The 13,273-nt window shown below is 38.1% G+C and overlaps 1 protein-coding gene across 1 annotated transcript in view; it reads right to left on the bottom strand.

Annotated features, from left to right (window-relative positions):
* The window catches only part of LOC130448051 (immunoglobulin superfamily DCC subclass member 3-like), an 88,384-nt gene that overhangs the window by 24,669 nt on the left and 50,442 nt on the right, over nucleotides 1–13,273 (bottom strand). The window contains exons 2-8 of the mRNA XM_056785216.1: nucleotides 6,824–6,960; nucleotides 5,362–5,557; nucleotides 4,573–4,717; nucleotides 3,273–3,341; nucleotides 3,006–3,211; nucleotides 280–609; nucleotides 13–213 (exon numbers count right to left, since the gene is read on the bottom strand). Coding sequence (XP_056641194.1) covers nucleotides 13–213; nucleotides 280–609; nucleotides 3,006–3,211; nucleotides 3,273–3,341; nucleotides 4,573–4,717; nucleotides 5,362–5,557; nucleotides 6,824–6,960 — 1,284 coding nt within the window. The remainder of the gene's footprint in view (nucleotides 1–12; nucleotides 214–279; nucleotides 610–3,005; nucleotides 3,212–3,272; nucleotides 3,342–4,572; nucleotides 4,718–5,361; nucleotides 5,558–6,823; nucleotides 6,961–13,273) is intronic.

The following is a 13,273-nucleotide window of genomic DNA, read 5'->3' as shown; positions in this document are numbered from 1 at the left end:
GATATTCTTTACCTTTATATAATGAATGAATACTATAAGCAGTTACGCTAATATTTGCAGGTGATTTCCAACTGAGACATATCGTTGAAGTATTATAAGGTCTGCATCTTAGTTTCTGTGGAGGGCTAGGTGTTAACGAGACATTTATAATATCTATTTGTACGGCAGCCCATACTTTTCCTACTGAATTCGTTGCCACGCATTGGTACATTCCTAAAATATAATTAATTCCCTTAATAATAAAAAAGAAACCTATGAAATAATACATTCGTATCTTACCCGAATCGTTGGTAAACGTATGACTGAAAATGATCCCTTTCGCGTGCGCCCTTATTCTGGAATCGAATTTGAGAATTTGTCCATCTTTCAGCCATTTTATTGTAGGTTCAGGTATCCCGGTAGCGCTACAATCTAGTCTCGCTGTTATAGCTGCTGGGTATAATTTCGAAATGGGTTTAACGACGAAATTAGGCATCTGTCTAACTAAAACGTTAAAATTCTGACTAATACTACCCATTTTATTATAAGATCTGCAAATATAGCTGCCTCCATTGCTGTTTTGTACTTTTGGTATTTCCAAAATGGACGCGTTACCTACTACGTCGCCATCTACAAAAATTCGTAATCGATAATAGCACTAAGGAACACAAATAATCATTTTTTTTCTACGTTCGTTATAATATTCACGTTTTTTTTTTTTCATTCATTTGCATTTATAAAGAATGTAATTTCTGAATCGGTCAAAAAGCGTTTTCATTTTGGTAATTTTCGCGGTCCCCACGTTTTTTGGATATAGATAATCGAAAAATCATCCGTGTATACTATAATCGGAGTCCAGAGGGTCTCTAATTATTTATTAAAGACCAACAGTAGTCAGCAAGCATCGCTGGTTCACATTTTCCTTGGTAGCGATCTCCATGCTCGTCACTTATCTTTGTTTTTCTTTATATCTGTATATCTGATATCTTTCGTATGGATTTGACATTGGCAGCGCCATCTGTGTGTCAGTCAGACGACTTATCGACTAATGTTATACATATTTGATTGGTAGATCCGCGCCATATCACTCGTTTACCAAAAGTCATTACTGAACAGTGTCCATTAAACCAAGCGGTCAAATTCCTGCGACAGCAGATGTACCATAAAACTTTTTAATTAAAGGTGTAATAGCCATTTTTGTGCATTCAGGTGCAAATATAACAAAATAATTCGGTAACACATTATTTGCGTGACATTTTATACGATTCAGCTGTCAACTAAATTCCAAATGTAAAGGTAAACGTAAAAGTTGGAATGATTTTAGACGTGAATGACAAAAACTGATTTTTTTCTGTCAAGTTTTGAGGCGCTACCGATAAAATGCACAACAGTGGTCCAAGCAACTTTAATCGTTGTCTAGAGTAACTTTGAGCGTTGCCTGAAGTAACTTTGAGCTTTGTCTAGAGTAACTTTAAGCGTTGCCTAAATTAACTTTTAGTGTTGTCTAAAGTAACTTTGAGCGTTGTCTAGAGTAACTTTAACTTTATTCGTTGCCTAGAGTAACTTTGAGCGTTGTCTAAAGTAACATTGAGCGTTGTCTAGAGTAACTTTGAGCGTTGTCTAGAGTAACTTAAACTTTATTCGTTGCCTAGAGTAACTTTGGGCGTTGTCTAAAGTAACATTGAGCGTTGTCTAAAGTAACTTTGAGCGTTGTCTAGAGTAACTTTGAGCGTTGTCTAGAGTAACTTTAACTTTATTCGTTGCCTAGAGTAACTTTGAGCGTTGTCTAGAGTAACTTTAACTTTATTCGTTGCCTAGAGTAACTTTGAGCGTTGTCTAGAGTAACTTTAACTTTATTCGTTGCCTAGAGTAATTTTGGGCGTTGTCTAAAGTAACATTGAGCTTTGTCTAAAGTAACTTTGAGCGTTGTCTAGAGTAACTTTAACTTTATTCGTTGCCTAGAGTAACTTTGGGCGTTGTCTAGAGTAACATTGAGCGTTGTCTAAAGTAACTTTGAGCGTTGTCTAGAGTAACTTTAACTTTATTCGTTGCCTAGAGTAACTTTGAGCGTTGTCTAGAGTAACTTTAACTTTATTCGTTGCCTAGAGTAACTTTGGGCGTTGTCTAAAGTAACTTTGAGCGTTGTCTAGAGTAACTTTAACTTTATTCGTTGCCTAGAGTAACATTGAGCGTTGCCTAGAGTAACTTTGAGCGTTGTCTAGAGTAACTTTGAGCGTTGTCTAGAGTAACTTTAACTTTATTCGTTGCCTAGAGTAACATTGAGCGTTGTCTAGAGTAACTTTAACTTTATTCGTTGCCTAGAGTAACTTTGAGCGTTGTCTAGAGTAACTTTAACTTTATTCGTTGCCTAGAGTAACTTTGGGCGTTGTCTAAAGTAACATTGAGCTTTGTCTAAAGTAACTTTGAGCGTTGTCTAGAGTAACTTTAACTTTATTCGTTGCCTAGAGTAACTTTGGGCGTTGTCTAGAGTAACATTGAGCGTTGTCTAAAGTAACTTTGAGCGTTGTCTAGAGTAACTTTAACTTTATTCGTTGCCTAGAGTAACTTTGAGCGTTGTCTAGAGTAACTTTAACTTTATTCGTTGCCTAGAGTAACTTTGGGCGTTGTCTAAAGTAACTTTGAGCGTTGTCTAGAGTAACTTTAACTTTATTCGTTGCCTAGAGTAACTTTGGGCGTTGTCTAAAGTAACATTGAGCGTTGTCTAAAGTAACTTTGAGCGTTGTCTAGAGTAACTTTAACTTTATTCGTTGCCTAGAGTAACTTTGGGCGTTGTCTAAAGTAACATTGAGCGTTGTCTAAAGTAACTTTGAGCGTTGTCTAGAGTAACTTTAACTTTATTCGTTGCCTAGAGTAACTTTGAGCGTTGTCTAGAGTAACTTTAACTTTATTCGTTGCCTAGAGTAACTTTGGGCGTTGTCTAAAGTAACATTGAGCGTTGTCTAAAGTAACTTCGAGCGTTGTTTAGAGTAATTAATATATTAAAAAACGTCATGGTGTATACTTACGAAACAGCCATTGTACTATAGGTATAGGCCATCCCATTACGGGACAATACAGAGTGAGTTTATCACCAATTAAAACTGTAACGTTCGGTGAAATATCCAGAGGTAGAAATGAAGGTACTGTTGACTCGGTTAATTGTGGCAACACTGTCATATAAGCTACTTTACTATATTTAGTTTTATTAAGTTTATCATTTGATGCTTTACACCTGTAATTGAAATTATTGTAATTTTATTCAATATTTTGTATTTGAATATTTAAATAATTACCTATACTTTCCGCTATGGGAAATTTGAGATTTTTGTATTAACATAACCCCGTTGGGTAAAGGAACATAGCTGAAAAAAATATTTTTTTTTAATATACAGTCCCTGGCCAACATTATTAGACGCACTGTATCTTTTTAATAACAGTTTTTATGCCGTAGTAACATATGGCAACACTGCGTAGACATACGTAAACAAGTACAAACTTGTATCTGAATAGCGTCAGGTACGGACTTGTTTCTACTGCTTTATGGACTTTGATTGCTTCTTTGACATTGTTCACTACTCAGTTATTAGTTTATTTTGTATACAGTGTCTTCAAAAAAATAATTGGAATATTTTCATTAAGGGTAGAAAAGGCCATCTTCCACAAAGTAAAAAACATTCCCAAATCGGAAAAATCACGAAGATTGAAGGTTTCTTAATCTCTCAGAAAGATGTTTGAAGAAAATTTGTCTACAAACTAAATTTGCTACCACGAAAGTGACAACCCCAGATTCCTAGCGTGAATGAAGACAATTATATTTTAAGGTTTGTTGTCCCATCAGGCAGTTCAAGTTAACAGCTGCAATGAAAGCAGAGCGCTTGAAGTGGGCCAAAAAATGGCAAGACAAAGATGTGGACTTCTGGAGATCGGTAATTTAATAAAAATTTATGTTTTGACAGATCTGGACTCGGTCAGTCATTATCGGCAATGGCACTGGACGTGTGTCGTGAAAAGAATCATGATTGCTACAAAGAAGTATCACAAAATCGGTTGATTGCCAAATAGGGAACCATTCGAAGAAGCTCCCTGCCACGCTGCTGCTATTAACGTCGATTGAGGTCGAATCACATTCGGATCAATTGGCGTTAACAGTCCTTTGAAGCCGTTTGATGTCTTCTGATTGCTATCGACGTCGAATCACATAATTCGTGTATCTTCAGATGAATTGGCGTCTACTTTTGTCAGATATTGTTGATTAAAACTTTTTTGACAGAAAAAAATATCCCTATGTTGGATTGGCTAGGTAATAGCCCCGATACGATCCCAATTGAAAGTGTGTGATGAAAAGAGAAGTGGCTAAATAGGTGATCACCAAGAAAACCCAGCTCCTAGATGAAATTATTCATTTGCGCAATCTTGCACTGATAGGAGTTGAAAAAACTATAAAAAACAACCTCACTTATAGTTGAAATTTTAAATATTTGATAGAACAATAAATTATTAAAAGATAGGTTAGATTCTTCTTTTTTTTTTCTCGAGATTTATTGAAGTAACGAATAATAAGTTGTGAGGAAAATTCGAATTCGTTGAACTAACCTTGTTTGGTGAGGTAGAATGAGATTATTATTAAACTCCCATTGAATATCAACAGGAGGAGTCGAGTGGATACCACATCGGAGTATTTTAGGTTGGTAAAGGTGAACTGTAGAGTTTACCGGATCTGCAGAAAACTCTTTTAATGCTAAAAAAAAAAGAAGATTAATATTTAAACATGGCTACCACGTTTTAAGTTGCCACCTAAAGTCGCTGGTGTAGAGGGAAGTCTATGAAATGTCACTATTCGGATTTCCAATCATAGAGCTTAATATTAAAGATACAGAGAATTTGTTTAAATGAAAGAGAAAAAACATTTGTAACCATCTCTTGTGCTGAACAGATGCCCTGTCTCTCTTTTCCAATATACAATTACGTTTATATGTTGCAATCTCTATATTCAATATCAACTCTATGGTTTCATTTATCCAATAGACAATTAATTGAGTAATTGGTTTTTTATGTAACAAATTATCGTTAGTTTTAAAAGTTTTTCTCAAAAACGGGATTTTTTTAAAAATAATGTTGCTTCAAGAGTCTTTCCGAAACTAATATATTATTTTTTAATGATTTTTTTACGTGTATTAAAAAAATTGATAGCTATTAAATATGATTTTGAATTTGAAATATTTGTATTAATTAACAAAAAATAAATATTTAAGTAGTTTATTATGTTATAAATAGGATAGTAACTGTACTAGATTGTAAAGATACTTGTACGAGGGATAGTTGATATTTTAATTTTATTATAATTTCTTGTAGATGAAAATTGAATAATTTAATTTAACTTACAAGCAATTTTTAACTTGGCCACATTGGATAAAAGAGCTCCCACCTTATTTCTAACAAGACATCGATATTCTCCCACATATTCAATGTCTCCTGTTTTTCCCGAATAAACTTTGGGAATATACAAGTCTCCATTTTTTTGGATGATACGATTCGTATCATTTTCCAGAATTTTTTTTCCATAATGAAGCCACGTATACTTAAAAAAAAACACTCGAATTAATTTAAAGACTAAAACAAATCAACTAATCTAGCGATAGTTGTAGAAAACTGAAAAAAATCGAATCCCATGTGAATTTTATTGCTTATACGAGGATGGTCCGAGAAGTATCAGACCCAACAAAAATTTACCCTCTTCATTGTTGGAAACTATTTGACCAAACGAGCAATTTTTTCAAATTTGGGAACAGAAACTAATTCGCCGTTGATAGTCGATGAAACTTATCCCACGAAAAACCGACGCAATGACTTTCCTGCAGATATGGAACGGTTTTTGCTTTCCTTGGAGCTGGTTCTTCCTTTTCAGTCCGTTGATGGACTCACGTTTCATCCATGGTTATGAAACGGCTTTATTTCTGTGAAACATTGCCGAACACTCGATGGAAACATCTTCACGACTGCTATCCAATATTTTTCCATGTTTACAAATTCACTGAAAACGTTCGTTGATGGTATACCGCCATCTCTAGATCAGGCCTGGTACTTCAGGAAATACCCTCGTAGAAGGTCATAAGAATGAAAGGAAAAATAATATACCGGTGATCTGAGGAAGGGAAGGGGTGAGTTTTTGGTTAAGGGTAAGTAACTGTTTATATCTATACGTAATGAAAAGATCTACAACTGTTGTGTTGACATTTATTTCGCATAACCTCAAAATTTATGTAAAATATTGAGATAACTAAGTTTTTCGTTTTTATTTTTATCTTTTACAAAAAAACATATTTTTTTCACGAAATTTTATGAAAACTTATCTTTTTATGTGATAAATACACTGTAATTTATTGTTTGAAAATATTTATTTCGACTTAATATTGAAATAGCAACAAAATATCAGATTTTTTTAAAAGGTAGACGGTTTTTTTTTCGTTAAAATCTCTATTTTCTCATGGCGTAACAAATATTACCATCACTATAGTAAATTTTCTCATTAAACGCAAAAAAAAACAGAAAAAAAACTCGCACCCGAAAATTTTTTTTATCATTATGTACAATTTTTTGAATATTCATCAAAAGTTTAGACTCAAATTACTTTTTTTCGTGAAATTTGTGTCAAAAATTTTGAAAAATAACTAAAAATTGTACAAATGAATATTTTCGGATGCGATTTTTTCGCCTTCTCTGAGAAGTTCGCCCATAAATTATTTTTCATTTCATTTTTATTATATTCTCCTGCTTTTCCAATGGGTTTCATCCTACCATAAATTTTTTTTGGTTTCAAAAATTATCGACTCTGGTTTATACTTACTTGTATCGGACCTTGCGTAGAATCGGCTTGACACTTCAAAAGTGCGCTTTGATTTCTTGCAACGACTACATCTTGTGGATCGACCAATTTTAAAGACAGGTCTATACTTGGTGTTTCAAATGCTTTGTCAACAAATCCTGAAACAAACAAATACCTACATTAATTCTCCATTTAAATTAATAAAAAGATATTCAAGGTTCATATTGTTATTCAACCCTTAACGCGTCTAAAACCTGGTCACACTACGTAACCCTTAAGGGCAGCTTACCGTACCTCGCACTATCGAATTTCTAACAGAATTTAGAGAAACAATAGAAGTTGAAAGGTTTGTTCCAACTTGCTACTCTGAACCGTTCTTGGAACGGTTATTGGAAGACTTTATAGATATTTTCTGAGTAATCTCCAGCTACGGACGGTAACAGCACTTGCTATCAACAAACTATTGAAAAGACCCTCCAGGAAACGGTTCTCAAACGATAGCTAAGTCGGTTAGAACATAAAACAATCGTTCGTAAAACGGTAAATGTCCGGTTGGAACAAGTATTACGCAGAATCGTCACTGTGATGTAGTGGTTTGAAGATTACTTGATTGAACTTGACAATGCCTTGGAAGTTTCAGAAAACGAAGAAGATGCTGCTAGTGGAAACAGGGTTTCAAAAAATATGGAAAAGGAAAATGCGGAATGTCGAGAGAAGAACACTGTTGGAACAGTTGGAAATGAGCCTGTTAAATACGTGTATAGCAGAAGCAGGCTTAGACGGTGCCGAACGGGAGTTCAAGAAGATCCTGCAACTTCATTTTTATTAATTATTAATGTGGATTGTGACAATCTGCGATAATAGTCGAAATAATAGTTATTTTTAAAGGAAGGTATAGATTCAAAATGTAGATGCCACAGAAGCCATGGAAATATGACATTACAATAGGTATTTGACAATTTTGAATTTAGTTTGGGAACGCACCTCTTTTCACTTAACTGTCACTGTCAGTTTATTCGGTAGACATAACCTTTTCATCATGGTGTAGTACGCGAACGAACAACGTCTGCAAATCTTCAAAATTTACTACAGAAATTCGGAGTCGGTGGTTCCGATTTTCGACCTAGTAGACAGGCAGTAACAAGTTTAGTGAAAAAGTTTGAGTCTATATATTCGTTGTGTGATGTTGCCGTGCCAGTGAGACTACGGGTTGGTCGAAGTGTCGAAAATATCGCTTCACTTGAAGCGTCCGTAGCAAATGATTCAAATCAGTCAATTCCACGGCGTTCTCAAGAGTTGGGCATCGCCAAGGCCACTTTATGGCGAATTTTGCGTAAGGATCTTACTTTACACCCATACAAGATCAGGCTCACTGAAGAATTGAAGCCGATGGACCATTCGAAGCGACGTACGTTCTCCTATTGTGCTCTGGAAAGATGCGCCAAGAGGATCAATTTCATCGCAAAATTATCTTCAGTGACGAAGCTCATTTCTGGCTCAATGGGTGTGTCAATAAACAAAATATGCGGTATTGGGCGGGTGGAAATCCACATGTTCTTAATGAAAAACCACTTCATCCATAAAAGATAGCTGTTTGGTGCGATTTGCATGTCTGCGGCGTCATAGGGCCATAATTTTTCGCGGACGATAGTGGTCGTCACGTTACTGTAAATTGTGATCGTTATCGCGCCATGATTATCGATTATTTTTGTCCCGAATTGGAATATATGTACTTTGACAGCATGTGGCTTCAACAGAACGGCGCCACAAGCCACACAGCTCACGTTACAATCGATTTATTAAAGAACCAGTTTGATGAGCCTCAAGAAATGGACCAGTCGATTGGCCGCCTCGTTCGTGCGATTTAACACCTCTAGATTTTTTTCTTTGGGTTCTACGTCAAGTCAAGTGATCTATGCTAATAAGCCGATGATGTTGGAAGACTTAAAGCCAACAATGAACGCGAAATAGCAGCCGTTTCGGCCGAAATGTATGACCCAGTCATGGAAAATTGTGTCCAATGAATCAACCGCTGCAAACGTGCTCGCGGTGGCCATAAGAGCGTAGTTGAGTTCCATCCATAAATATTTTGAATGTACTTCAACCCGATAATAAAGTTTTTGAAATATCTCAAACGATTTTCATTTTATTTTGAAAAAAAGTTGTCAAGTCCTTATTGAAAAAACCCTTACTTGTCCTTAAACCTTTCCGTTCTTATCTGTAGGAAGCTTTAAATTTGAAGTCCCGTATTTTATGATTACCATTTATCCTGAATTTTCTTTTAATTTGAATTTTAAGGTAAAGTCACTTTAGGACATTAAAGTCTCCTTTAGCGGCAAACTATGAATATAACATGGGTTATGTTTGAATTTAAGTTGACCCGGGCGTCTTTTTTATAAGTTTTAAAAAATAAAAAGTTAATGGCACAACGGCTAGATATCGTGCTATATTAAGTTCCAGCTCAAATTCATTCGAAGAGGAAAATATTATGATACGAATTTATGTAGAATTTTCTAACGAATTTGCTGTCCAATAGTTATGACTAATAAGATTATTATAGAAAAAATTTCAAATCTTCCCACTTGCTACTAAAGTGCCACCTTAATTTGTTCCATTTCGAAATACACTTTTTGATACACTGAGGGTTTTCCAATAAGGACTTGACACCTTTTTTTCAAAATAAAATGAAAACCATTTGAAATATTTCAAAAACTTTATTATCGGCTTGAAGTACGTTCAAAACATTTATTTCAACTTCGCTCAAATGGCCACCGCGGACACGTTTACAGTATTTGATTTGTTGGACACAATTTTCCATGACCAGGTCACGCAATTCGGCCGAAACGGCTGCTATTTCGCGTTCATTGTTAGCTATGAGCTCTTCCAACGTCGTCGGCTTATTAGCATGGATCTATGACTTGACGTAGCCCCCAAAGAAAAAAATCTAGAGGCGTTAAATCGCACGAACGAGGCGGCCCATCGACTGGTCCATTTCTTGAGGCTCATCAAACTGGTTCTTTAATAAATCGATTGTAACGTGAGCTGTGTGGCTTGTGGCGCCGTTCTGTTGAAGCCACATGCTGTCAGGGTCCATATATTCCAATTCGGGACAAAAATAATCGATAATCATGGCGCGATAACGATCACCATTCATAATAACGTGGCCATCACTATCGTCGACGATTTTCCATGACTCGGTCACGCATTTCGGCCGAAACGGCTGCTATTTCGCGTTCATTGTTAGCTATGAGCTCTTCCAACGTCGTCGGCTTATTAGCATGGATCTATGACTTGACGTAGCCCACAAAGAAAAAAATCTAGAGGCGTTAACACGCACGAACGAGGCGGCCCATCGACTGGTCCATTTCTTGAGGCTCATCAAACTGGTTCTTTAATAAATCGATTGTAACGTGAGCTGTGTGGCTTGTGGCGCCGTTCTGTTGAAGCCACATGCTGTCAGGGTCCATATATTCCAATTCGGGACAAAAATAATCGATAATCATGGCGCGATAACGATCACCATTCATAATAACGTGGCCATCACTATCGTCGACGATTTTCCATGACTCGGTCACGCATTTCGGCCGAAACGGCTGCTATTTCGCGTTCATTGTTAGCTATGAGCTCTTCCAACGTCGTCGGCTTATTAGCATGGATCTATGACTTGACGTAGCCCCCAAAGAAAAAAATCTAGAGGCGTTAAATCGCACGAACGAGGCGGCCCATCGACTGGTCCATTTCTTGAGGCTCATCAAACTGGTTCTTTAATAAATCGATTGTAACGTGAGCTGTGTGGCTTGTGGCGCCGTTCTGTTGAAGCCACATGCTGTCAGGGTCCATATATTCCAATTCGGGACAAAAATAATCGATAATCATGGCGCGATAACGATCACCATTCATAATAACGTGGCCATCACTATCGTCGACGATTTTCCATGACTCGGTCACGCATTTCGGCCGAAACGGCTGCTATTTCGCGTTCATTGTTAGCTATGAGCTCTTCCAACGTCGTCGGCTTATTAGCATGGATCTATGACTTGACGTAGCCCACAAAGAAAAAAATCTAGAGGCGTTAACACGCACGAACGAGGCGGCCCATCGACTGGTCCATTTCTTGAGGCTCATCAAACTGGTTCTTTAATAAATCGATTGTAACGTGAGCTGTGTGGCTTGTGGCGCCGTTCTGTTGAAGCCACATGCTGTCAGGGTCCATATATTCCAATTCGGGACAAAAATAATCGATAATCATGGCGCGATAACGATCACCATTCATAATAACGTGGCCATCACTATCGTCGACGATTTTCCATGACTCGGTCACGCATTTCGGCCGAAACGGCTGCTATTTCGCGTTCATTGTTAGCTATGAGCTCTTCCAACGTCGTCGGCTTATTAGCATGGATCTATGACTTGACGTAGCCCACAAAGAAAAAAATCTAGAGGCGTTAAAACGCACGAACGAGGCGGCCCATCGACTGGTCCATTTCTTGAGGCTCATCAAACTGGTTCTTTAATAAATCGATTGTAACGTGAGCTGTGTGGCTTGTGGCGCCGTTCTGTTGAAGCCACATGCTGTCAGGGTCCATATATTCCAATTCGGGACAAAAATAATCGATAATCATGGCGCGATAACGATCACCATTCATAATAACGTGGCCATCACTATCGTCGACGATTTTCCATGACTCGGTCACGCATTTCGGCCGAAACGGCTGCTATTTTGCGTTCATTGTTAGCTATGAGCTCTTCCAACGTCGTCGGCTTATTAGCATGGATCTATGACTTGACGTAGCCACCAAAGAAAAAAATCTAGAGGCGTTAAATCGCACGAACGAGGCGGCCCATCGACTGGTCCATTTCTTGAGGCTCATCAAACTGGTTCTTTAATAAATCGATTGTAACGTGAGCTGTGTGGCTTGTGGCGCCGTTCTGTTGAAGCCACATGCTGTCAGGGTCCATATATTCCAATTCGGGACAAAAATAATCGATAATCATGGCGCGATAACGATCACCATTCATAATAACGTGGCCATCACTATCGTCGACGATTTTCCATGACTCGGTCACGCATTTCGGCCGAAACGGCTGCTATTTCGCGTTCATTGTTAGCTATGAGCTCTTCCAACGTCGTCGGCTTATTAGCATGGATCTATGACTTGACGTAGCCCACAAAGAAAAAAATCTAGAGGCGTTAACACGCACGAACGAGGCGGCCCATCGACTGGTCCATTTCTTGAGGCTCATCAAACTGGATCTTTAATAAATCGCTTGTAACGTGAGCTGTGTGGCTTGTGGCGCCGTTCTGTTGAAGCCACATGCTGTCAGGGTCCATATATTCCAATTCGGGACAAAAATAATCGATAATCATGGCGCGATAACGATCACCATTCATAATAACGTGGCCATCACTATCGTCGACGATTTTCCATGACTCGGTCACGCATTTCGGCCGAAACGGCTGCTATTTCGCGTTCATTGTTAGCTATGAGCTCTTCCAACGTCGTCGGCTTATTAGCATGGATCTATGACTTGACGTAGCCCACAAAGAAAAAAATCTAGAGGCGTTAAAACGCACGAACGAGGCGGCCCATCGACTGGTCCATTTCTTGAGGCTCATCAAACTGGTTCTTTAATAAATCGATTGTAACGTGAGCTGTGTGGCTTGTGGCGCCGTTCTGTTGAAGCCACATGCTGTCAGGGTCCATATATTCCAATTCGGGACAAAAATAATCGATAATCATGGCGCGATAACGATCACCATTCATAATAACGTGGCCATCACTATCGTCGACGATTTTCCATGACTCGGTCACGCATTTCGGCCGAAACGGCTGCTATTTTGCGTTCATTGTTAGCTATGAGCTCTTCCAACGTCGTCGGCTTATTAGCATGGATCTATGACTTGACGTAGCCACCAAAGAAAAAAATCTAGAGGCGTTAAATCGCACGAACGAGGCGGCCCATCGACTGGTCCATTTCTTGAGGCTCATCAAACTGGTTCTTTAATAAATCGATTGTAACGTGAGCTGTGTGGCTTGTGGCGCCGTTCTGTTGAAGCCACATGCTGTCAGGGTCCATATATTCCAATTCGGGACAAAAATAATCGATAATCATGGCGCGATAACGATCTCCATAACTATCTTCCGCGAAAAAATATGGCCCTATGACGCCTCAGACATGCAAACCGTACCAAACAGCTATCTTTTATGGATGAAATGGTTTTTCATTAAGAACATGTGGATTTCCACCCGCCCAATACCGCATATGTTGTTTATTGACAAACCCATTGAGCCAGAAAGGAGCTTCGTCACTGAAGATGATTTTGCGATGAAATTGATCATCTTGGCGCATCTTTCCAGAGGAGAACGTACGTCGCTTCGAATGGTCCATCGGCTTCAATTCTTCAGTGAGCCTGATCTTGTATGGGTGTAAAGTAAGATCCTTACGCAAAATTCGCCATAAAGTGGCCTT

The sequence above is a fragment of the Diorhabda sublineata genome, chromosome 8 (genome assembly GCF_026230105.1).
Source record: "Diorhabda sublineata isolate icDioSubl1.1 chromosome 8, icDioSubl1.1, whole genome shotgun sequence".
Taxonomy (NCBI): Eukaryota; Metazoa; Arthropoda; class Insecta; order Coleoptera; family Chrysomelidae; genus Diorhabda; species Diorhabda sublineata.
This window is presented reverse-complemented; position numbering and strand designations above follow the sequence as displayed.